This window comes from Lytechinus variegatus, chromosome 1 (genome assembly GCF_018143015.1).
Source record: "Lytechinus variegatus isolate NC3 chromosome 1, Lvar_3.0, whole genome shotgun sequence".
In the NCBI taxonomy this organism is placed as follows: domain Eukaryota; kingdom Metazoa; phylum Echinodermata; class Echinoidea; order Temnopleuroida; family Toxopneustidae; genus Lytechinus; species Lytechinus variegatus.
The window spans coordinates 86,141,776-86,169,392 of NC_054740.1; the positions used below are offsets into that span (position 1 = coordinate 86,141,776).

Consider the following 27,617-nt stretch of genomic DNA (forward strand, 5'->3'; position numbering starts at 1 on the left):
GGACACACAGTTACACTCTGTGTTCCGCCGTGTTACACACAATGTGGACACATTTTCAACACACTGGAACACATAGTTATACACTGTGTTCCGCCGGGTTACACACAATGTGGACACATTCTCAACACATTGGGACACACAGTTACACACTGTGTTTCTCAATGAAAAATACGTGAGATACTGTGTTCTTTCTTGCAGGGACCGTTCCTCACATCATAAAACCCACAGCCCGGTGACTGTTCTATTCATTCATTTATTTATTGTTTTTTTTTGCAACATTTTTCATAACAAAAATTCTGGACAAGAAAATACATATCTGAAATTTGACATCAATACAATGAACAATAGTTTTGTATATAAATCATCATATATATCTTACATGAATGAAAAAAAAATATTAAGTGGTATTCTCTATTACACAATAAATAGGATGGTTGCAAGGGTCGTCACAAAAGCAAAGCTTGAAAACGTAACAGCCCTGGAAAATAGCCAAAATAATTAATATCTATTGTCTTTAAACGAACAAGATTGTCTTTAAACGTTCCATGAAAGTACCAATCTGCTCAAAATTGTTATGTTTAACAAGATAGAACACGTTACCTTTCACGCCGCGCCGTTGACAAATCTTGTATGATTAATGATAATAAACTTTGGCCTCATCATGAGATCCCAAACACAATATCTCCGCAATACTCGAGCACCTGAGGTCTTTAACAGGATCATGTTTGTCATCAAATCAAATAAAACAATGTCAAAATATTATTTCCGAGACACAGATTGGCCAATAAAAGAGACGTATGGGGTGCGGTTGTGCAAGGGGGCACGCAAAAATCCTCATTAGCAAGTAAATAAAGAAGAGGTGTCAGAATTTTGAAAGAAAGTGCTTTGATGATGTTCCTGTAATACATACGCCGCTGAGTATGTAATTTTACAATGCTCAACAGTTTTCACGGCAGCATTCATTATTTTAAAGATAGAAATTCGCTTACCAGCCAAACTTTCCGGTAAAATTACGAATTATTATGCACCGTACGATTCTAGTATTAACAATCTGATTGTGTGAAATACAACTGAGGGCGGTGCTACAAAGAGTAAGGGCCGATCGCCCTATCCTTCTCATTTATTTATTTTTTTCATGTTTTACAACAAATTATAAAACAAAGCAAGGTGGAGGGTAGTCCGGTTCAGTTATAAAAGCTACCTTACAACGGAGCCCCCGCCGGTACAGACAGATATACAACATAAACATGATGATCAAATATACACAAAACAAATGCAAATTAATATTAAATATTACCAGAAAATATGTGTAGAGTATACATAAGATAAAAAAACGAGTGATGAAAAAGAGGGAGGAAAAGATAATTCAATAGAGCTATGAAAGAAAATAACTTATCTTGGAAATCTTGTCCCCCCCCCTCACCTATATGCCACCTCTGATTGTAAGATATAAATAAACATAAAATTTATAAAAGTTAAATTAAATTAATTTCGTTTGGCATGCTCCAATGTCCATTTTTATTTTGATCATCTTATTTCGATATTATAGAAATAGTTTAAGCATGGATTCAATGGTATTTGTAAAATCCCTTTTTAGCACCTTTTACTACATTTAAACGTTTATGGACAGCAATACTATACCGTATAACTGTGCGGTTTGAAACAGTGCAAATATGAATTCTCTTAAAGAGGAGATGAATATAAACATGTGTCATCGTTAAAAATTCTATGGAGTACAGATGTGTTAATACCCCAGTAATGTTATCTGAAGAATATTATGGTATACGTGAAAAAGTTGAAATTCGGATGTTTCAAGGTAATAAATTACAGAATGGAATGTTATAAAGACGACAACTTGAGCTCGTATCCGAAGATATTAATAGTGTTACTATTATTTGTCGAAGTACTTATACCCCCTCGTTTCTGTAAAGACTGCGATTCTCATGAAGCAAATTTTTTCATCTTTAAAGCCTGTCTAAAAGATTGGTATCATGTAACATTTAAAACGTACGAAAGGATGGCAATAGTTACATTTTTTAATATCCATTTTTTATTGTGAAAAAGGTTAATGCTATTTTTTAATTTTGAGATACATTTTACATTTCAAGATGTTGCAATCTTGAACGTATATTCATCAAGTTTGTAAACATGAATTTATTTTATCTCTTGTTTTGAAAAGATGCTTTCATCAAACATGAAAACCTAAAACATTTAATGGAGAAAAATGTGCCAAAGAATCACATGACGTAGTGTATCTTCAGTCGCATTCAACTGGGAGGTATATAGGGTCCTAAGTATTGGTTTATACTAGAAAAACGTCGAAATTTCAATTATTGCTTATTATAAGTATCTCTAATGTAAAGTTAAGAGAATGTGGCTCTTTCTAAAATTTTCACATTCAATGTTATCCTGTCTTCTGACTCCAGTAATTTTGTCCTGACAAGGATGTTCATAAGATGTTCCACTCCGTATGGAACGTAACGCTTTGTCGAGAAAGTACTGCAAACCTCTTGGCGGATGACATCGAACTCGATCAAAACAGGACTCATTTACGAGTAGAAGTCAGTATTATTAAAAAAAATCCAATTGAATCTTCAACTGTTAGATTTTAAATAAAGGATCTTGAAACAATGCGTCTCGATCAATACAGATTACTTGGCTTGTAGGATATGAGGTCTATCGTGAAGATTAGGCCAACCTGTCGACGGTCTTTTTAAAATACATTGTAAGTGTCACCATATGCAATCCCATGCTCCACAGAATGGTGTTTCTTCCATTTTTCTGATCGTTCCATTTAATCGACCCAAGATCGCCGCGTCTATACCTTTCATTTTGCCAGCTATTGCCTGTAACTTATACATTTCGTCTTATTGATAAAGCAAAGACTTTGCCTTATGTAGCAAGGACTTGGCGGGTACTATCCACATGGTGAGTTTTTGTCAAAGAAATAAAGTCACCTGTCAGTGTCCCGACAACAAAGACGGCTGCACGCCTTTCTTGGGACATTGCAGCAGGTTCTTAGGATGGTCATCAGGTGTTGTACAGTGCTCTCTTTCCTATTGATGAAGACATAAACAAGCGGATCCAAAAGGGAATTCGCGTATGCCATCCACATGGTAACGGCCGCCCAGGAATGACCAGCGGTTGGGAAATGTGGGAAGTGTATGATGCAGTACGGTGCCCAACAGAATATCGTGGTGAGTATCAGCATGGCACCTGTATTGGGGAAAAACAGAATGTGGAGAGTTTGTTCTTGACCTCTACATGCATTTCCCGTTCGAACATTAGTATTTTCATTACACACGACAAGCACTTCCTTTCGGGGTGAAGACCTGCTTGTCAAAGCGATGTCAATATATATAATTTTTCCGAACAATCATTTGACAAACATTAGGCAAGAAACGCCTTATATTTCCTTATATTTCATTGGACCGGAATCAAACGATTGTTTGATGCTTGGGTTTCTTTCTTTCAATCATGGGATAAAGGCTAATATCCATTTAATCAAAATTGCAGGTAGGTCGATCAGCAAGCAAGGATGCCTGTCAGCTATTGCTTAATGGACTACACTTGGCTATACATATATATATATCCCTGTAAACAAAACATTGAGAGCCCATGCTGTGCTTTAAACATCTAAATTAATTTGTGAATATTTACCTGTCAGTGCCACCCGTTTTTCTACGCTCAGTTTCCTTGCTGACATCTTATTAAGGATATTGTCATGATTCACACTTTGGTCCGAGTCCGCGTGACTCCTCGTACGCTGATCAAGTTCTTCTGTCTTCGATTTGATTTGAGCTGAACCAGTCCCATGTTGACCATTGGCACTGCTGAAAACCCGGGTTCCTGAGTCACCTATGGGCAAGATCGGTAAGGACTGTGTCGGTGATGGACTGCTCCTCTGTCCAGAAATTACAAAGGGTCCTGGTCCCACAATTCTGGGCTCATACTCGTTTAAGATAATATCATGAAGATGGAGACCGTCGCCGTGAAATCCTCGGTTCACACGTGCTTCAGAGATACCGTCACTGTTGTGCTTCCCTAGGTTTGGATGCTTGGCGTTTACATTCGGCTGAAGCACTTGATTGTGATGTGTGGGGCATCCTGCATTCGGTCTAAGATTTGGTGAACCCTGCGGGCTTCCGCTGCATCTGGACCCCGATAGTTGCTTGGATATTTTCCCGCTGGTTTTCATACCGTCGTAAACGCGGAGCTTCCGATCGCTTTTTCGGATGTGGTAGATGATGCATGCGTAGCAGATGATCATCACCGGCACTGTTACACCGAAAATAACTGTGAACCAGATATAGAAGTAGCTATGCACGTCCCAACTCGGAGAGCAATGGTGGGTATTCTCTGAGTATTCGAATGCAGAGAGGAACTCAAACGTCGGTGGCAAGGTGATTGTGACACTGACTACCCAAACGAAAGCAATCATGCAGTACACTCGATTTCGAGTTGGTGGAAAACGGGTCGACCAGACAATGGAGATGTAACGATCAACGGCGATGCACATGACGTTGGTGAAATTGCCAACGCTGCACGTGATGGCACAGAACCCATTGATCTGTATAGGAAGTGCGAAAAGAAGATAATGTCACGACTCAATAGAAATATTCTAATCCTCTACATAGACCTCTTTACGAATGTTGTTGGATGAATCTTACAAAGTTCTAGTAATCGTCGTAATCAGGGTCGGGAGATAATATCTTGAACTGTTATTAGTGATCCTTTGCATTCAATCATATCTACAGGCATTGCAAATTTCTGATTAAACGGACAAAACAAAATTTTGCCTATTGATTGTCTTTTATACCAATCTATTCGACTTTGAGTAGATGAGGAGTTGTTAAAGATCGGTGCCGACTCTATTAAAATTTGATGTAAAAAAATTGTGTTAGGTCAGCTTCGAGTCGTAGGGAAATATTTGTAGAGTGGGTTTACATTCAGTAAGGATTCGATGTAAAAAAAATATTGGTAACCGTTTTCATGTTTTGGAGTTAGTTTTAGAAATAGTGTATAGTCATTGTGAATTGGTACAGAGTATGATAAACAGTATTAAGAGGACATGAGTCGTCTATACTCGATTTGATGCTATCAATGTATCTTATGTTGCAGTGGGATTTTTGCTGAATAACATTCAGATTCTTGCATTATTCTCTCACATCAACATCCTGTTCATAATACTACTCAAATCAACTCCTGAAGCATAGGAATAACGGATATAATAAATGCGCAGTAAATGCCTTTAGATATTCAAACTGTGATATCACAGCACAAAATATTCACTTAACCAAATGGCCAACTCGAAAAATGAGTTTAGTTGAAGAGTTCATTTCATTCATCGTACAATCTAAAACCTCACTTTTTTACATTTAAATAAAAAATACATGAAATTATTGGACAGTTTAGCCTTCACTAAACTCTGGTTTAAATCATAAGAATTGCCCAATCGTATTAAACTATTACCATAAAACACTCCTAAAACATTCGAAAAGTGGCACTTACATGCTGATTTTGGTACTAATATCAAAGCACCTTTTTAGTTATACATATAATGTATTATTCATTCACATCAGATCGCTCAAAGGAGATTCCGCGAGCTTGTTTACATACCATAATCTCATTATGTGTATAGTAAATGTTAACAAAATTTAAAAACTTCTCATAGACAATGCTTTTGACCAGCAAATTAAAGATATCTTTGATAGATTACCGGTCAAGGAACTAAGTGTAGGTTACAATGTAGCAGTGTAGTCAAGAGTTAATTGAATTAGATATTAACCCATTAATCAATTAAGAAGGACTCTATTCCGGTTTTCATAATAAGACAAATACAGTCAGAAGTGAAAGAAAAGATTAAATTCTTTAATAAATCTTCTGCAGAAAACAACGAGAGTCTCATTTCCCTTTACGGTATTCCAGTACGAAACCACATTGTTTCAGGGTGTTTTTTTTAAGAAGGCCTATTCATTATTGGAGTTTATGCCAGCTGTATTGATATTGATGAATAAGTTGATAATCGTATTGACGATGTCCATATCAAAACAATTACTATTAGACTCAGATGAAAATACGAGTTTGACTCCTACACCTTTTCGCAAAAATGCATTCTTTCTCAATACATTCTTATGCATTATCACTTGTTTGTATATATATTACGTCATTTACGCAAACGTGAGTTGTCTCATTTCCTCAATAGCAATTCACCATATAAGAAATGCAAACATCCTTTAAAAAAATCTAAAATTCACTATCTGAGAGAGTTGAGAAATCGGCAATATAAATCAGTGATAGTTCAATGCAAACTCTTTGTTCTTTTTTTAGATTAGCAACCCATTTCGTCAGTTATTATGTTTATCCAGTGAGTTCTTCCAAAATCACATCGCCACACAACAGCACACCCAAAGAGTGCACCCACACAGGCCCGCACATCCAACCCATACACGAATACACAAACACCATAAAACTCTTTTTTTTTATTAATAAAGGCCCATTGGCGGCGGAAGCCAACAAAATTAGGAAGGGTCCACCTGAAATTTTGTGGTGGACACAGGTAAAAAAAATTTGACAAGCAAAAAAAAGGATCATCAGCCAAAATTGGGGGGGGGGGGTCAAAAACATTTTATGGGGCGTCCATATGAATTTAGGGGGAAGCAGGAAACAAAATTGACAAGCAAAAAAAAAAGGTTATCAACTCAAATTTTAGAGGGGGACCATCCCCCCACCTCAAATTTAGGGGGGGGGGTCTGTCCCCCGTCCCCCCGCTTCCGGCGCCTATGTTAAGGCCTGGTCACACCGTCCGAGCGTTGTTGGAGCGGTCGTGGAGCGGATTGATTGAAAAAATCATCACCGCTAGCTACCGTTCACCATTTTCGATTTCGATTGTTTGTTTTTTGGGTTTCTAATTGTATAATTCCATTTTGAATGTCTGTAAAGTTACCATGTCTATACTGTGATCAATATTGTGATATTTTGACATTCTTTAATGCGATTCTTATCCAATCTGACATAGCTGTTACAGTTACTTTTGTTGTTACCAGCATAAAACTTGTTACAGTAACACATTTGCAATAACAGTTAAAAGCCACTGAAATCCTTCCATCTGATTGGGTAATAGACAAGTTTTATCGAAGTTGTGCATTTTTTATTATAACAAGTCTTTATGAAACACGACTCTTATCTTTTATTTGAGCTGAATTGAATAAAAGAAAACCCACCGTGCAGATAGTCGGGTGATTCCTCAAAAGGTACCCATCATCGAAAATGGCTGCTACGGAAAACGTCATGCTGAAGAGAGTGATTCCGAGATCAATGACGTTGAGGTTGGCGATCAGGAGGTTGTGATGGTTCTTCCTCAGTTTCTTCGACGTCAAGATCTGCGTCATGGCCAAGATGTTTGCGAAGAACGATGCGATCATGATGACGACGAGGGTAGCAGCTTCCGATATCGCCGCGGGACTGTTCGTTTCGTGTAACGGCGGTGACTCGGGGGTGGCATTTGTCACGTTTTGGGTCTCAAATTTGAGACTATCCATTGCTGCAAACTCTTCTGATATTATATGGGATAAATCGTAACTTAACAATTACTTGTTTAAATGTTGTTTCTAAAATAAAGATAGCTCATAATCCGTAGAATCAAACTATGGTTTATTTCCAACCGGGAGGCGTAGACAGGCTATTGGGGTATATTCTCTCAGATTCGGGCTTACAAATTTTCCTCATTTGCTGTTAGTCTGTTAATGTCCACAACCCGTGCTTGATGAAGAGGTACATTCATTGATCCTTTATCCTCGAGCAGAGACCCAATTTACAAATGCTATCTGTTGAATAACCACGTCTTTGTATGGGTTTCTAAGGAAATATAATATTTTAAAAGTCACACCATGGAGGCGGACAAATAGATACCGTATTTTCGATCGATGTGGCAATGAATCGAGTATCAAATCTGCGAAAGAAAATGGATTGCAAATAAAAATGTCATAAGCCGCTACCAGCGTATTACGTTTCTAGTAAACCGTGATACTGAATTTGATCGTTATTGTGTTTATTACTAGCATCCATTTCATGACTACGAGTAATTCTTTCAAAATCCTGTTTGCACAATCACTTGTGTGGAGACATCAATTTTTGTCGTGACTAAAATATCGACTGTCCTTCAAAGAGCTACATCTAACGTCGATTTTAATCTGTACAAGCAACGGAAAAAGAATGAAGTTACATTTATTTTCTGTAAGCATTTACAAAAGATTTATTGTTTAATAGCATGCATTTTAATAACAAATAAACCTTAAAAAACGAAAAAAAAAAACATTTATCGGTTAACGAGTACATAGGCAAAGAACATTTGCACTGATATCATGTGAAGAAAACGAATGAACAACGGTAGGCGTGGTTTAAATCAAGGTTCCACAGAGCTATCTGCCCTTTGGAAAAATTGATGATGCCGAAAAATGCCTCTGCCGGGATTCGAACCCGGGCCCCCAGCTTTTAAGGTGCCTTAACCACTAGACCACAAAGACGAGTTAGTAGCTAGGGCGACCCCGATCCGATTGACCGTCAGACAAACAGATTTTCGACACCACCAACTAAATTTCCTTTATCGGAAATATATGTATTTATGTATATATATATATATATATATATATATATATATATATATATATATATTCGACCATGGAAACGAACTGCAGTGCGCCACATTGAAGAAAGTCATCATTTGGACAACAGACCGACTGAAGATCGCTTTACGCGTAAAATCTAGGGTAGCGGATTCAAGGTACCTTCAACATTCTACTTGCTCTACCCCACGGTATTGAGCACTTGCCAATACTCTATTGAACTGAATTTATCCTTATTTCCCTATTTATATATATGTATATATATATGCCATGACTGCAAGATGACAATGGCAAATCTCCGGCTCTGAAATAGGAAAATTTGAAAAGGGCCTCACCGCCAACAGTCCAGGTTTAGAAGTAAAAGTATACCTGAGTAAAAATAAAAATAGCCTGCTTCTGCATATAGGGAATAAAAAATCACAATTGGTGTAGTAAATGCCGTAGATATAAAATCTTAGATTAAAAAAAATGAGAATAGCTATAAAAAAATGAAAGGTAGAGTCACACTCTTTGTCAGTACCCATGATGTGACTATAAAAAAAAAGAAAATAAAAAATTCCGTTTCTGAAACAGTCGTGAAAAACGTATCTGTTCATGAACTTTATGGGCATACGGATTGTGAAACTCACCTTTCAAAGAAACGGATTTTGAATTCTCTTTTTTATTGTCACATCATGGGTACTGACAAAGAGTATGTCTTACCTTTCACTTTTGAGAACTATATGCTCCTTTTGAAATCTACGATTTCATTTCTACGGCATTTACTAAACCAATTGTGATATTTTATTCCTTATATGTCGAAGCAGGCTATTTTTATATTTACCCAGGTACTTTTACTGCTAAACCTGGACTGTTGGCGGTGAGGCCCTTTTCAGATTTTCCTATTTCAGAGCCGAAGATTAGCCATTGCCATCTAGCAGTCATGGCAACGCGTCTTTAGATGCGCCTTTTACAGTGTGCTTCCTCCATCAATCGTCTAAAAAATGTATAATGATGCAACAGAAAAGAGCGGTATGATGAAAAGTCGTTGCAAATCATATCATAAAAAAATCAACAAAAACTTCAGAGAAGAGATCTAAGACTTGGTTTAATGATAACCGTTAGACTTCGGTATGAACAAACTTCAAAAGAAAAACAAAGTTATTAACCTAACTGAAAAAAATAAAGAAAAGGAACGCATGTATGGTAGTGAGTCCAAACTTCACGTGTGTCCATACTTCGCGGACGGCCATTATCTAAAAAAAATAGTCAATATCCTTAAGATCTGACATAATCAACGTAAAAAGCGACCTAAAATTACCCTTTGGTGTAGGTTTCGTTAGGATGAGTTCAGTATTCATTAAATATTGGCACGAGATCGGCAAAATTTTCACCACCAGCGCCCGTTCCCAAGAAATCTGAATTTATCTTCAAGCATCTTGTTATCATCATTTTGCAAGCAGATATCATAAAAAAATGTGAGTTATGTAGTACTATCCGTTCTATAGCTTTTTGCCATAAATCTGATGTAAACCTTACACCTTTTGAGCTTGTGTTTTTATTCAAACCTCCACAAAACTTTGGTCCGCGAAGTTAGGTCACACTTTTTCAGAACAGATTTCCAGCACAGCGCGCAGTCAATGATTTTCAGAGTTTACGATCCTGCCGTCAATTTGAAAGTTATTATTTCAATTGTTTTTTTAATGAAATGAAAATATTTTTTCGAACAACTTTTAGTCTAATTAATATTTTTTTAATGTCCGCGAAGTTTGTACACCCCATCATAAGAAGGCAGAAAAAATGCCAAATTAGATTTTTATCATAATCTGTACCAACGACTGAATTGAGATTGAAGCATTTTGTGAATATTTCAATAACTTTAATCAAGATCACACAGGCAAAAATGGTGAAGTAATCATTAAATCTCCAACAAAGGCTATAGGTTTAATACGGCCAATTTACACGAAAAATGGGGAACCCGAAGATTCAAACAATAAATGATATAAGTATTACTTTATTGAGTTTTCTGAGTAAATTATTCACAGCTGTTTTAAACCATCGGCTGAACTTATATCAAGAAGACTGTGAAAAGATTGGAAATGCACAAGTTGGGTTTAGGGATAATCATTCAACGCTATCACATTTTTACTTTTCATTTGTTACTTGAATTATATCTGTTAGGCAGAGAAAGGGTATGCGTTCATCGATTATCGTATAGCGCATTTCATATTGTTGATAGGACATCACTTCCGAACAAATTACTTGTAAGTGATATAGATGGAAACTTTTTCAAAGTGGTCAATGTACACGCGGACTTAATCGTGTGTCATCAAAGATGGTAAAAAATCAAGCCTATTTGACTGTAGTATAGGAGTGCATCAAAGATAGAAATAATCACTTTTTACTATTTGCTATGTTCATAAACGATTTTAAAGAATTTATCAGTGAACGATATGATGGTCTTGATGTTTTACCCGACTCGAGAAACTTCAGTCATTATTACTAGATCATGGAATTGATGTGTATACCTGAACTTGTTTACATTGTAATAAATGCTATTTAAATGTAAATATAGACAAGAAAATTTATATTCCCCGTGGCAAAGTGAAAAAAAAAAACGGTTCTTTACATGTAATAAGGTGTATGCCAGCTTAGGTATGCTAAGAAGGGTGAGGCCTTATGTTGACCAAAATACCCTCAAGACTCTATACCTATGTTTAGTTCAATCACACCTTGATTACTGCTGTGAAATCTGGGGGTTGCGTTTCAATATGCACACAGATCGTATAATTAAGCTTCAAAAAAGAGCTGCTAGATTAATCCTGAAATGTAATTTTTATACCCCCTCCAAAGAAATGTTTCGTGAACTCCAATGGCTCCCGTTCAATGACCGCGTTACCTATTTTAAGTGTATTTTTATGTATAGATGTATCAATGGTCTGTCATCGGAATATTATCGTAATGTGTTTACTTTTGCAAGTGATTCTCATTGTTTTAATACTAGATATGCAGCAAAAGATAATTTGATCACCCCAAAAACTCATACCGAAATTTTTAAACACTCTTTATTTTACTCAGCGATTTTACTTTGGAACAACTTGCCATTTAATTTGAAACAGTCAAAATCTTTATCAATCTTCAAACAGAAACTTAAAGTGCATCTTTTTAAATTCTAAGTTTTATTATTGCCTCTTAAATTTGAAATCAACTTTTTATGTCTATCTACTTTATTTTATTTATATGTAATGCTTCGTGTGTAAATCTGTTAATTAGTATCATGCTTTTAACGATGTCGTATGTTTGCTATTATGTTTTCTGTTATGATACGAGTCATGTTATTTAGAATATTTCTGTGTATATTTTGAATGTATTTAAATGTTTTATACTTGTTTTTATCATGTATTCCAGGGCCCCACGGGAGACCAGTTTATTGCTGAGTGGGCTACCCTGGTTAAATATATTGAAATAAATAAATAAATAAATAAATAACCAGGCCCTTGAAGTAGAAGATGACTATGTATATCTTGGAATTACCTACAATTATAATGATTTATTTCGGAAAGCTAAAACTAAACAAATGAATCAAACAAGAAGAGCGATACAAAGCATGTTGAATAAGATTTATGATCTTGATTTACTAGTGGATATCCAAACCGAATTATTATTAATTATCAACTTGCTTTTACCGATACTCCTTTATGGGTCAGAAATAAGGAGTGTTGATGTGATTAGAAATATAGAAGTATTTCACATGAAATTTTGCAAGCAGATTCTTTAAGTTGACAAATCAATGGCAAACTGCATAGTTTTAGGCGAACTTGGAAGATTCAAATGAGAAAAATATAGAAATATATTAAAATAGAATAAACTTGCAGTATGGATTAGTTGACAATAGTAAAACAAAAATGTCTGGTAATATTTACGAGATTATAAAGGTACTTTCCTATCAAAGTATATATCAGACAAGTTGGTTAATGAGGTTAACGAAGATAAAGCAAAATCTTGATAGATTGGGTGTTACAAATTTACATGACATGTCTGATTCCTCGAGCAGATATTTGGTAAAACAAGATGTACATCTACAAATAAAGGATTCACTCTTGCAAAGTTAGTTTTCGTTCATAAAAGAAAACTCTCATTGTGTTAACTACAGAACATTTAAAGAAAATTTTCGTCTAGAAAGTTGCCTCATTGATCTGAATAAAAAAAGATATAATCACTTTTTGTAGATTCCGTTGTGGAAATCATCGACTTTTTATTGTCTCAGGAAGATATGAAAACAGTGAAAGAAACACGAGACTGTACATTATGCAACTTTCAATCAATAGGGGATGAATTTCAATATCTATTCATTTGTCCTTGTTTTGCTAAAGAAAGAAAGTTTCATCTTAAATATATTACTCTGAATGACCGAATACATTTCAAATGAATGAGCTAGAAATCCGTTTCAACCTTGTAAAATTTTACAAGAAAATTATTTTTTGTTTGTTAATAAGTTATGCTCGAAATTCAATTTTTTTGCTTTTAATTGAATAGGGGTATAAGAGCGAATTATATGCTGAACCCATTACTTGCCTTCTGGTAGACATATGTATATGCTAATTATAATATTTAAAAGCTGTTTTTTTTAGATACAGTGCATTAATCTATTATTTCAACTGTAATTATCAAATATTCTTAACTTTGCTACGTTCGAAATGTAATATTTTTAGCTTTTTAACTGGTATAATATACCCAACGATATAATGATGCCTTTACTTGCATTTCTCTTTTTTTTATCAAATGAAAATTTTTATTATATTTTTTAACTTTCGGGGTACTATTTTAACCGTAATTATCAAATTATTTTCGATGATATAATTTATGGTTTTTTGTGGGATTGAATTTTTTTTAAATGTACTCTAAATGATTTGTAAATTACTTGATGAAATACTACTGATGATTTTGTACACTTGTATGATTGTTTTCTCCAATACTCACTCCATAGGTGACATGGAATAAATGTCATTTTCATTGTCATATCAGTGCATTGATTTCCTTGAAATGTGAGTTTCACAATCCGTATGCCCATAAACAGACGTGATTGTCACCACTGTTTCAGAAATAAATTTTGAGTTCTCTTTTATTTTGTCACATCATGGGCACTGACGAAGAGTGTGACTAAACCTTTAATTTTTGAGAGCTATACTCCTTTCAAAATCTACGATATTATTTCTACGGCATAACAATATTCCTTGGAGGTAGCGCATGCAAGAACGGAATTGTTCATATATGAATAAATATGTATATATATATATATATATATATATATATATATATATATATATATGTATGTACACATACAATGTCGCTAAAAATTAATAGCCCCACCACAAATTGCACTCCTTCATACTGAATGTTGAACGTAGACAACAACGCTACAATGTTCGGCGAGGCCAGAGAAAAAAAACTACATGAAATACAATATCTTATCACTTGACTTCACAATCAAATTTTTAAAATATGGCAGAATTTGAACTCTTTTAAAGGACAAGTCCACCCAACAAAAACTTGATTTGAATAAAAAGAGAAAAACTCAACAAGCATAACACTAAAAATTTCATCAAAACCGGATTTAAAATAAGAAAGTTATGACCTTGTAAAGTTTCGCTTCATTTCACAAAACAGTTATATACACATCTCGGTCGGTATGCAAAAGAGGGAACTGATGACATCACTCACTCACTATTTCTTTTGTATTTTATTATATGAAATATGAATTTTTTTTATTTTCTCGTCATTGTCATGTGAAATGAAGTTTCATTCCTCCCTGAACACGTGGAATTCCATTATTTTAACATTTTGTGCTTCAGGCAAGGAGGTCCTATATTCATTAAATTCGTAGAAATTAAAATATTGTATAATTCAAACAATAAAAAACAAAAGAAATAGTGAGTGAGTGACATCATCGACTCTCTCATTTGGATGTTACTAGGTCGTTCATATAACTATTTTGTTAAAAATAAGCGAAACTTTGAAATGCCATAACTTTCTTATTTTACATCCGATTTTGATGAAATTTTCAGCATTGTGCTTGTCTGATTTTTCTCTATTGATTAAAAGCAATATTTTTCTGAGGTGGACTTGACCTTTAACTATGTCCATTTTCTGTTGGGGTTCACTGACTTTTAGCACCACTGTATGTGTGCATACTAATGTATAAACGCAAATGGATACAAATACAATTTTATACATAGAATAAAATGAAAAGATATGAATTCGTAAAAAAAATCATGAACAGTTTTTTTTTTAATTTGATGAATTTGTTTGAGATAGAGAGACACGCACACACATGCAGTTAAATGCACATATTATACATTTTTCACGTGTTTTGAAATTTTTTAGTATAAATATCCCTCATAAAAGTGATACACCATCAATCAAACACTCTGAAAGAGTGAGAAATCGTACAATATTGACCCATTCACTTTATACTCATTGAAAGTGAGCATGATATATGGTATCCAAAGTGTACCCACACGGATTTCTAGCTTGCAAATACGCAAACATGGGAAATAAGAATATCGAGTTCCTTTTCAAATGAAAAAAATATTTATGAATTAAGAAATTCAATTTAATTAAAAAGAACGTTCGTGATCATGTACGTATAATCCCTGTTAGTTGTTGGATCGAAGACGCACATGACACAATGCCTTAAGAAGTTAAATAATAATCTTGAAAACTTTCATGATTGTTGCTAGAAGTTTTAAATTATATCCCACCACTCCCTTAAAGAAATGGAAAGGACTGTTGATTGATCAGCGGAAGATATTTTTCAAGTTTTCTTTTGGTAACATTCTGAGATAAAGAGGCCCACCATTGTACTAAAATAAACATTTCGGCCCTATTTCTCCCATTATTTACAAGGTTTTATTCTGCTCATGATATTTGATATTTATAATACATTCGTCAATTTGTCCTCAAGTAGAGCTTCAATATCACCCAAAATAATGTTTTCGCACTGTATTCCACCGATGTAATAATCCATATATTTATTTCCCTTAAAATCTAAATAAGCATGCCTTCAGTCGAACACGAGTTTTTCTTTCATAATTGTAGGTAAATTAACATTTAATGATTATGATTATAAGATTAGAAAAGGCTACTTCTGTACAAAAGTAAGAGACAGTTTAAATACACTTACGAAACAAAAAGCAATTACAAACTCACCGTTTAGCGGGAGTCGCCGCAATCTCTCCAACACCACGCATAAATCTCATCTCCTCTACTCCGACTGGCAACAACTCATTTTATGGACGCATTAATAGCGACGTCACAGATTATTTTAAAAGTAAGTTACTCAGCTTGATTAACTTTTGAACCTTCTGTAGCAGATATTGCCCTGATAATTTGAGCCGTCCAAAGCAAACATCCTCAATGAGATTAAGTAGGATTTGTACACAGTTATGAGACGTAGTAGTAGTAATTAAAGTCTGTGTTTTATGTCAATTCCCAAATTCCAGTTACTGATGGTACGCATACATCATTTTGATGTTCACATGGTCTGGTTTTCAGTTTTGTGCAGGTGGAAAAGTATAAGAATTATGATATAATGTTGAATTGTTCAATTAGAAGAAATTAATAATAAAAAAAGTAAATGGGAAAGATAGACTTTGATTTTTTCCGTTTTTTGAAAGTTTTTTTTTCATATTTCTTGTTTTGATATGGTCAGTGACTTTTCTAATCTGCTGTATGTTTTAAAAGCAAGTTACTAGTTATCCTCTTCATATTTCACGATTTGGTCGGCGCCGGGCAACTTTGCTATTGGAAATCAGAGTGACACAAACGAATTTAGCTTGATGTGATTTTACCAATGAAGGAATGAGTATAGAGAGAAGAAGCTTCGAGCTCAAATAACATGTCCACAAGGAGAGAGAGAATTGGACGGCGACGGTCAAGACGCACTTCCAGTTTTAAATCATCCTGCGAATGAGGTATCTCTCTCATATTCCTCTGGCCCGTTTCATAAATGACTTACAACTGTTGTAACTTTAGCATTATGGCAACTACTGGTAACAGGGCTTATCAGCCAATCAGAATCAAGGTTACCATGGTAGTTGCCATATACAACAGTTGCAAGTCCTTTATGAAACGGGCCCCAGGTATTAATGACATTCGAATGATGTCTGTTTAGGTGTTATAGCAGTATGTAGCTTCGAGTGTACTTTGTGTGTAGGCAATATTTGAGGATGATGATGGTGATGATGATGATGGTGGTGTTGGTGGTAAAGGAGACAGTGATAATGATGATGGCCACAATTTAATCGTGACTTGTGACTGTTGGGTAGTCATTATTGCTTATTTTTCGCTGATCCATCGTCAAGCTTTCGTCGTAAGTCGTAAACGCCCTTATTCTATCTCAAAAGACGGAATAATGCGAAGGTTGGAGATAATTAAAATTTTCGATGAACTTTACAGAAGGTCGTACGTGCGAAGCAGCATTCCAAATCTGATTCTTGTATATAAGGCTAAATATTTACTTGAAATAGACTGACGTTTTGTTTCAATAACGTAACCCCTGATATGTTATATCAAAGTCAGCATTTTTTTCTACAACAGTTCAAAGCATAATTATCGATTAGATTAAAACAACTGATTGGTTTCGGTTTTTTAGACTTTCGGTATGATTTGAAAATCAAAATCACTATAACACATTTCAAAGTTACTTACCCACTGCATTATTTCACTTATTAGTTATGCAAAAGCTAGCAATTTGTACGCCTGGGTGAAAATAATGTCAAATCAAGCGATAGCAAGTGGAGGAGTGCCCCAGGGATCAATATCGGACCCTTTCTGGTTCCTAATTTGCGTTAATGATAAACAGTACACTATACTCTTATTGTATAGTGAGCAGGACAGTATAGACGCAGATATGAAAATGTATTATATTGGGTTCATAAATGTTAAAGAACTTTTAGTAACTGCACAAATAAAGATATGTGACACAGACACGGGATACACTGTAGCTCTATTCGATGAGTTAAGGAATCTAATTTGTAGGCGTAGTGAAAACCCTCCCATGGAGCCGCCGCATTTTAAAATGTGTATACAAAAGCTTAGGAATTATATTGAAAGTAACCCCGATGTGTTAAACCAAAGTCAGCTTTTTCTTCTTCAATAGTTCAAATCATAATTGAATAGATTTAAACAAGTGATTGGTTTCCGTTTTTGTAGTCTGTCAGTATGATCAAGGAGATAATCGCCTCTAACATCTCATTGGTATGATTTGACAATCAAAACATCTAACACGTTACAAAGTTACTACCCCACTTCATTATTTCACTTATTATACATGCAAAAGCTAGCAATTGGTACACCTGGGTGGAAATAATGTCTAACCAAGTTGTGGAGTGCCCCAGGGATCAATATTGGACCGTTTCTGGTTCCTAATTTGCATTAATGATAAATAGTTCAGTATACGCTTGCTGTACATCGAGCAGGACATAACCTCATACCTACCATGAAAGTACGAGTGGAATATAGACACAAAGATGAAAACACATGCTGTGTTAATGAATGTTAAAGAAATTTTAGTCACTGCAAATAAAGAAATATATCACAAGCAAGGGATAAACTGTAGCTCTTTTCAATGAGTTAAAGAATTTAATTTTGTAGACGTGTATGTTACTGAAAACCCTCACATTGAACCGCCACATCTTATAACTCTTAAAATAATATTAACAAAGCTTAGGAAATATAATGAAAAAAAAATAAGGTTAGTAAATCGTTTTTTTTTATTGTAACCCCGGCAGTCATTATAATTACCTATCCGACTTAATCGAACAAACCATAACAATCTATAAATCAATCAAATAAAGATATGAAAAATTATTATTAAAATATAAGATAGTGTATGTAATCGATAAAATATTCCAATTATATTGAATATCATATACGTTCTGACCTAATATAAACCTGTTTATATCGTTTCAAAATTATGGATGCTTTTAAACATCCACTTTTCTTGGAAATCAGAAAGCTTGTCTAACATAGCAACAACTATACCAAGTTATATTGTCATTTACAAGTAATAGAAAATTCTCGTTACTATATTCCAATGAAAGAACGTGCATAAATATAGATCATTTCAGTAAGAAGCCTATTAAAGTCACAGTAATGAGCTTCTAAAAATACGTGTTTTTCTTGTTTATTTGAATGTTTGAATTTAACATTTGTACATCACTTTTTCCTTCGACCATCTAATTTCTTTTTTTTCCTCCTCCTCCTCTCCTTATTTTTTTGTTGTCTTTCTCTTCTTCTTGTTCATTTGCCCCCTTCATTAACGTTTTTCTCCTAAAACTATCCGTCTTTTCTCCTGTTCTCTTTTCCCATTGCTTTTGTCTTCTTTCTCTCTTTGTCAATCGTCTTTCTCTATATAGTTTAAAAGGAGAATAAGATTTCGTTACAGAGATTTATCTGAAACATTTATACTAATTGGGACTTATTCTGATTCTATCTGCACTTTGGACTCAGAATTAAATATTTCCTATTACCTTATTTGTAATGACCACTCGGGAAATGGTCATGATATAATGCTATTCTGCGAACAGGGGACTTCCCCGATGCATGACGTCATATGACTGATGTCCGTCCATCACATGCTTTGAAGGGGGAACATCAGAGGGTTGTCTCCTATCAAAGTGTTTGGGGAATCCCCTCTTTTCCGACTAATAACTATTCTATAGATTTGTACGAGGTATATGTAAATACGATAAGATATTTACGAAATAACGTCGGTGTTCATTAAGCATATATTGTATGGGTATCCCTCCTAAATGAAAAAAAAATGACCTAAATATTGGGAGATAATTAAACCGGCAATATTAATCATCATCACAATTATAGACAAGAGTTAGAAGGAGGAAGAACAGCAAGAACAAGAAAGATGAAAAGCAACTTATTACAAATGAGTTGATTATAAAAAAATAATTTTAAAACTGAACTCCTCACTCAAAAACCGGAATACTAGATTTTGAAAAATTTCCTTAAAAAATATACTATAGCATTGTCTGTGAGGTAGACCCTACATCATACAAATTATATGATCAAATTTTCGACAGCCTAGAAATTTCTGGGCAAGGACCGAATTCCAAATACGTTTATCATTTTCAAAACTGTCAAAACGTATAAACATTTTCTCGTTCCAACAAGGCAAGAAGCCCCTCATTTTCGAAATAAATGATGTATTTGTCATTTCTTAATTAAGGCTGACAAGTAATTTGATCTCAAAGAGACAAGGTCCAGTTGCGTTAATCCATGTAAAGCTGTCAGGGTTCTTAGTACAGCTCGAAATGTTTGATTAGTAGCATTAACAAACTCTGATTACTTAGTGACGTAAACGATATGTGTACCGACACTTCAGCTCTTTCCCTGCCTTTCCCCTGATTTGCTTTCCGTTTCCATTTTTCCATGCCTCTTTCTTCCCAACGCGAGATTTTTTCCCCCCCCCCGGTCACCCTCTAAAAACGCTTCCTCAAAATACCATCTGTGAGTAGTGTGTGTATATACTAATATATATATATTTATATATATTATAATGCATATAAAAAAAAGAGAGACAGTTTTGAAAAGTTTATAAAAGAATTGTTTCAAAATATTATATCTGAATTTTGTTGTTAATAGATGCTCTGAGATCTCATCTTTGAAATGCCATTCAAAAAAAAAAATTTTGTTCATACTTGATCGAACACGGGACGTTTTTGTCGGGGGTTCAAAAAGAGGCTTGCGCCAAAATGGCAGAAATTTGAAATTTGATGATTAGACTTTTGGCTAATCAGCAGAATTTCTCTTTATCTTTTCATTATCTTTGCCATAACTTTCGAATTATGCTGTCAAATTTCATTTACAAATTTATTTATGAACCTAAACTATATTGTTTTTCATTTAAACTTCCTTTACCTTTGAATTTTCCTTCATAAGTAAGAAAAGAAGAATTTTTGTCAACCCAAGTAAGAAGATTTGCATTATTGATTGGGAGAAATTGCAATTATTCAAATCCTTTTATTATGTGAAACAAATTATCTTATTATGGTACCTATAAAAGACATGAATACCATTTTCAAGGGATTATTGAATCCGAATCCTTCACCAAATTAAATTATGTGCTTGACAGGACAAACAGGAAAGGATTCATGTTTTTTTTTAATGGCAATGGTGTATTGAGTCAATTATGAAGGAACAAGATTTATTAAAATGTATTAAAAAAGTTGTGAAGCGAGCAAGCCAAAATTTAAACTTTTTTATCATTGTGATTTTGACATAACATTCAGAAAATAATATAATATTTCACTTTCTATGTTTTTTGTTATTTTCCTTTCCATTTTGTTCTTGGTCATAATGTTGTTTTTATCTATTTTAGGGGGGTAGTACCCCGAGCCCCCACCCATTAGTATGCCACTGTTCAAAGGCACCATAACCTTAGGAGCACACAATGAAAGGATTTGAAAAAAAAACAAGCTTTCCATACTTCGGTTTAAAAAAAATGTTCTTGCCTAAAGAAGGAATATTCAAAGCTAAAAGACAACATATTAAAAAGGAACAACAACAGAACTATTCGAGCAAATAAGTAGATTTGGAAATGAATTTCGACCGCATAATTCGAAAATTATGGCAAAGATAATGAAAGGGTTAAGAGGAAGTCTGCTGATTAGCAAAAAGTCCGACCATCATATTCATCATTTTATGCCATTTTGGCGCAAGCCTCCTTTTTAACCCCAGGCAAAAACATTCCGTGTTCGCTCAACCATGAACAAAATAAATTATTTTAATGGCATTTATAAGATAAGACTCTAGGGCACCTATTGACACCAAAATATATATATATAATTTGAAACAAAAATTTCATAGACTTTTTAAATCTGTCTCATTTTATTTTTGATGCGCACTGTATTGTGAAAGAAATGGATAAAGAGAACAATGGTAGGCGTAGCTTAAATCAAGCTAGTTCCCTAGAGCTATATGCCCTTTGGAAAAATTGGTAATGCCGAAAAAAATTTCCCTGCCGGGAATAGAACCCGGGCCCCCAGCTTTGAACGCCAGTGCCTTAACCACTAGGCCACAAAGACGGGTTAGTGGCAAGGGCGACCCAGATCCGATTGTCCGTCAGATAGAGAGATTTTCGACACTCTACCAATTATAATTTCCTTTGTCGGGTGTAGGTGGGTTTAGAACAATGACAAGCCGCCATGCATCAGCTGGATCAAAGCTATTACTTTGATATATGGGAGAAAGTATTCAAATATGTGAGATTATACATGTACAACAGCTTTTGCAACTTTTTATATAAATATTTTGTGAAAGAAATGGATGAAGAGAACATTTGTAGGCGTAGCTTCAATCAAGGTTTCCCAGAGCTATATGCCCTTAGAAAAAATTGGTAATGCCGAAAAAATGTCCCTGCCGGGAATCGAACCCGGGCCCCCAGCTTTGAACGCCGGTGCCTTAACCACTAGACCACAGAGACGGGTTAGTGGTTAGGGCGACTCTTCATCCATTTCTTTCTATGTAAATAAAATAGCTGTCAATATACATATATATATATATATAAGCATTTTGGTTTTCCACGAATTGGCAATAATATCGATATTGCATACATATATGTTATTATATATATATATATTATATATATTATATATATATATATATATATATATATATATATATATATATATATATATATTATATATATATATATATATATATATACATATATATATATATATATATATATATATATATGTATATGTGCGGTGTAAAGTTATTCATGTACTAGCAGCGTTTGGCAACTCTTTTTTATTTAAATGTTGTAAAGAAATGAATGAAGAAACATTGGTAGGCGTAGCTTAAATCAAGGTTCCCCAGAGCTATCTACCCTTTGGAAGAAATTGGTGATGCCGAAAAAATGTCTCTGATGGTCAATCGGATTCGGTACGCCCTAGCCACTAACCCGTCTCTGTGGTCTATTGGTTAAGGCACCGGCGTTCAAAGCTGGGGGCCCGGGTTCGATTCCCGGCAGAGACATTTTTTCGGCATCACCAATTTTTCCAAAGGGTAGATAGCTCTGGAAAACCTTGATTTAAGTTACGCCTATAATTGTTCTCTTCATCCATTTCTTTACAACATATATATATACATATATTAAAATGCGAAACAAATTCACGAGTAATGCAGTGAATAAAAGAACTTACTTGTTGGCATTGCAAAAACTGCATAACTCGTGAATTTGTTTCGCATTTCTGATATATATATATATACATATATATATATATATATATATATATATGCAATATTGATATCACATCAGCTTTACCTACCGTGATCAGGTGTACGACCATTCAATGAATATTTCCCCCCAATGCATCTACAATGATCGGGTACTAAAAATTACGATGGGCAGTGGCCAAGGATGCGATTGTTAGTAATAATAATTATACTTGCTTATAAAGCGCTTAATAGTACTTACTTTGTCAGAAGTCTCTAAGCACTCTACAGTATATGCAGCATAATTACCCTGGCTTTAGCAGTGCAGCTGTTACGCGCGCTGCGTTTCAAGGAATAAATTCCCGCCAGGTACCCATTTACCTCACCTGGGTTGAGTGCAGCACATTGCGAATCAATTTCTTGCTGAAGGAAATAACGCCATGGTTGGGATTCGAACCCGCGACCCTCTGTTTCAAAGTCCGGAGACTAATCCACTGGGCCACAGCGCTCCACTATTGGAAATGAACCTCGGACCATATTATGGTTAAAGATTCAGAGGCTAATCCACTGAACCACACAACACAATGATGTCATGAATTTTACCGTAGGATTAATGTTGCTTATCACCTCCATTATGTTACTTCTCATATCATATGAATTTACATGCTTTATTTACTTTTTATATCCATTTTTCAAAATGTAGATAAAAATGCAGAATGATAAATCAATATTATCATGAACAAAAATGATGAACTTACAGTAGCAAATGATAATTTTTAAAAAATATAATAAAACTCATATCGTTTCCTGAAATAAGGAATTAAACTTTTTTTAATGAATAAGTGACTGTTTGCTTAAAAAAAGGAATAGAAAAGAAAAAAGAGACCATATCAGAAGTCATTCTTGTATAACGATGGTCTCTCGAAAACGTGCAAAGTATGCATTACTAGGATAGATTCTAACAAAATAATGTATTCTTAGGAGAGTAGGAGGTGTCGGCAGAGCAAACGCAGAGAGTGGGTGTCAGGGAAGACAAATGCATGGTCATGTATGATAAAAATATCTGAACAATACATGTGGCCATGCTCAGAACCATTATCATAAAATATCAAAGAGCTTCCTGAGAAAAAGATGAATATAATCAGCACGATGGAACAGGAAAAATGCCACAACCCATCAGAAAATGAATTCTGACTTCATTATTGATAATGACACACCCTGGCTATTTTAAACGAGCCATCTCGCCAACTGATATCAAACATAATTAGGGCAAGGACCGTCGTTAAAGGTGCCATATTTTTCCTTGAAAACAAAAAGTTATACGTCATAAAATTAACCGACTTTCAAAAAGAAATGTTTAAATGATCATAAAAAACTATAAATATATAAATTCGACACGACCTGCTCCTCCACGATGTCATCAAGCCCAAACGGCTTTAATCGACGAGAACAGACGATGCTTGCAAGATTTTAATAAAACAACATGAAAATAAATCTTCACGTCATTCCTGACGTATATTACCGCTTACGCTTACTGTAATCATGGTAATGTGGTACTGAGTGGCATTTATTCCAAAGGGGCGCTTCAAGGAAAGGAGAGGGGACGTTTGCCGGGGGAGAAAATGACCAAATAATAAACATCGTCCAAGCAATATTTTACGCTTGTCTTACTACAAGGGTCTTATCAATCGAAGAGAATGAGACTCTCTTCAAGAAATGCTGTCATGTCATTAACATGGCCAAAATAAGTTCTCATTTTATCCCATTTTACAGGCTTTCCTTTTTCAATCCAACACTCTTAAAAATGCTGAGCAACATACTGTCCACACAACTATTTTAAACCAATAATGTGTGCTTTGGGTAAAAAATAAACAGTATTGGTTGAAAACTACCCAGAGTTGGATAAATTTTGTAACCAGCTGTTGCGTGGACAGTATATTGCCCAAAATTTTAAGAGTATAGTATTATATCGTATCATCAGAAACGTTGCCACGATTCAAAATGCTTTATATCCTCCCTGCTTTCCCGCCTTATAAACCCTGAACATGCTGAAGGATAATCAGGAAATGCACTTTCTACAGTCACATTGGTTTATGAACATTTTCATTCCCGTATGTTATAGAAAATAACATTTAGCTACGTAGTGACATGTAATATGGCATAATAGTACACCATCTATTCAAATAAACATTTAACATAACAGCTTCCACGTAAAAAAGATGTCATATGTCGTATAGCTTCATGAAACTTTGTCTTGAGGCCTTTAAGATTCAGGACAAGAATCTTAATATGGATGTCGTTGCATGGTAACCGATGAGTATTTACTGGATGGAAGGGGATCCGAATTTCGGATGGAAGAAGATGGATGTTTACCACCAGCCCGTTGGGGTAAACTGGTATGGCAGTATCAACGGTTTATTTTCCAGTTCGTTTAATGCTAATTCGTGTGATTACCTACTTGTCTACTATCATTTGGTCTATCATCAGTTCGTCCACTATCCACATGGTCTAATTGCCATTTCGTACTCTCACCATTTCGTCTAAAAACCAGTTGGGCCAATAGCCATTTAGTCCATAAACCATTTTGGTCTAATTGGATAATAGTTAATTGGGCGAGATAAATGAAAAGAAAATGGGTGTTTGATTGGTTATTTGACGAAATGGTCAGAGACGAACTGGTGGTTAGACGAAGTGATTATCAAACCAAATGGTTATTGGACCAAATGGTTGTTAGACGAAATGTTGATGGACAGAATGGCATTAGACTTAAAGGTAGGTAGACCACGTGATGAGTTGACGAGTTGACAATAGATGAACCGGCAGTTTACCATATCAATGGGGAGGGGTGAAATTACCCCCCCCCAAAAAAAAAAAAAAAAATAATAATAATAAAATAAAATAGATAATATAACAATCTCGGGAGCCGGGCCTCGCCTATAGGCGAAAAGAAGGGCGCTAAAAGAGGAGGAAAATAGAGGAGAAGAAAAGGGTGAGAAAAAAGAGGTAAAGAAGAAGAGAAAGATAAAAAGAGGAAAAGAAGAGAAAAGGGGAAAAAAGAGGGAAGGGGGGGGGACACCGAATTGATGTTCGACACGACGGAAGCAATGGGGGGGGGGGCGCTGAATCGATGTCTGACCTAGAGGGGCGCCGAATTGATGTTTTACTTAAGGGCGCCGAATTGATGTTCGACTTAGGGGCGCCGAATTGAAGTTCGACCTAGGGAAGCCGAATTGATGTTCGACATGGGGGGGGGGGCGCACCGAATTGATGCTCGACATAGAGGCGCCGAGTTGATGTACAACTTTGGGGGCGCCAAGTAGAAGTTCGACATCAGGATGCCGAATTGATGTTCTACGTAGGGTGTCGAATCGAGTTAGACCTATGGTCGCCGAATTGATTGATCTTCAACCGGGGGGGCACCAAATTGATGTTCTACCTACATGACCTGGGGCGCCGAATTGATGTTCGACCTTTGGGCGCCAATTTGATGTTTGTCCTGGGGCAGAAAGCCACCAAATTCATGTTCAACCTATAGGGAGGAAAGCGCTAAATTCATATTTAATCTTTGAGGCACCATTTAAAATGGGGCGCCAAATTCATGTTTCAAATGTGGGCGGGGGTGAGGGGCCAAATTAATGTTTTACCGAGGGAGCTAAATTGACCTGAAACAAGGGTCGCCAATTTGATGTTCGACCCTGGGGGCGCCCGCAAAGTCATGTTTCACATACATTAAGTGTGGCGCATGTGCTCTCATAAAATGCATAATTAGTTCCCCATCCTGTTCGTGATTACAAAAAGTGCTTAGAAAGTCAAAATTTTAGGTTAAAATATCAAAAGTATTCATCTCGCTCTTCGCGCTCGCATCAATTGTTTAGTAAGGTGTCGATCCTATTCATGATTAGATAAGTGCTTAGAATGTCCAGTTTTGAGTCGGAATTATCAACAATAAGCTCGAGCTTTGCTCTCATACAAAATTATTTGTTAGGTACCCATTGATCTGTTCACGATCACCAAGAGTGAATAGAATAGAATTTTGGGTCAGAATTCATAATTTTGCGAGCTACGCGCTCGCATTTTTTTTTTTAGATTAGTCTTCGGACTTTGAAAAAGAGGGTCGTGGGTTCGAATCCCAGCCATGGCGTAATTTCCTTCAGCAAGAAACTGATCCGCAGTGTGCTGCACTCAACCCAGGTGAGGTAAATGGGTACCGGTAGGAAGTAATTCCTTTAAAAAAAAAGCTGTGTGCGCTATGAACGCCTAGCTTAGCCGGGTAATATAGGAGCGCCTTGAGCACCTAACAAGGTGGATATGTGCGCAATATAAATATCCTATATTGTTATTTTTATTCATGGTTATATTTGGAGCGTTGTGGCCCAGTGGATGAATAATAATAATTATAACGTTTATTTAGCCACTTCAGTTAGGAAACTGCTCTACCAACATCTTTATTATTACCCTTCTCCAATCCACATGCTGAGCGCCTAGCAAAAAGGCAGAAGGTCCCATTTTTATAAGTCTTTGGTATGACTCGGCCGAGGATCGAACTCACGACCTCCCGTTCATGAGGCGGACGCTCTACAACTGAGCCACCATGTCCGGTTAGTCTTCGGGCTTTAAAACAGAGGGTCGTGGGTTCGAATCCCAGCCATGGCGTAATTTCCTTCTGCAAGAAATTTATCCACATTATGTCGCACTCGACACAGGTGAGGTGAATGGGTATCCGGTAGGATTCATTCCTTGAACGCTTTAGCGCCTATTAATATGGCGGCTCAGCTA

The 27,617-nt window shown here is 35.5% G+C and overlaps 1 protein-coding gene across 2 annotated transcripts; it reads right to left on the reverse strand.

The window, feature by feature from the left end:
* Positions 1-256: 256 nt before the first annotated feature.
* Positions 257-15,998, reverse strand: LOC121426252 (alpha-2B adrenergic receptor-like). Of its 2 annotated transcripts, none has more exons than XM_041622493.1 (4): positions 15,813-15,998; positions 7,224-7,951; positions 3,661-4,570; positions 257-3,216 (listed from the first exon to the last, which is right to left on the reverse strand). In XM_041622493.1, exons 2-4 carry the CDS (start codon positions 7,539-7,541, stop codon positions 2,954-2,956), a joined length of 1,491 nt encoding a protein of 496 aa, XP_041478427.1. In that variant the 5' UTR covers positions 7,542-7,951; positions 15,813-15,998; the 3' UTR covers positions 257-2,953. The 2 variants fall into 2 exon arrangements, with proteins under 2 accessions (XP_041478427.1, XP_041478418.1); XM_041622484.1 differs by having other exon boundaries at positions 7,224-8,192.
* Positions 15,999-27,617: the final 11,619 nt, after the last annotated feature.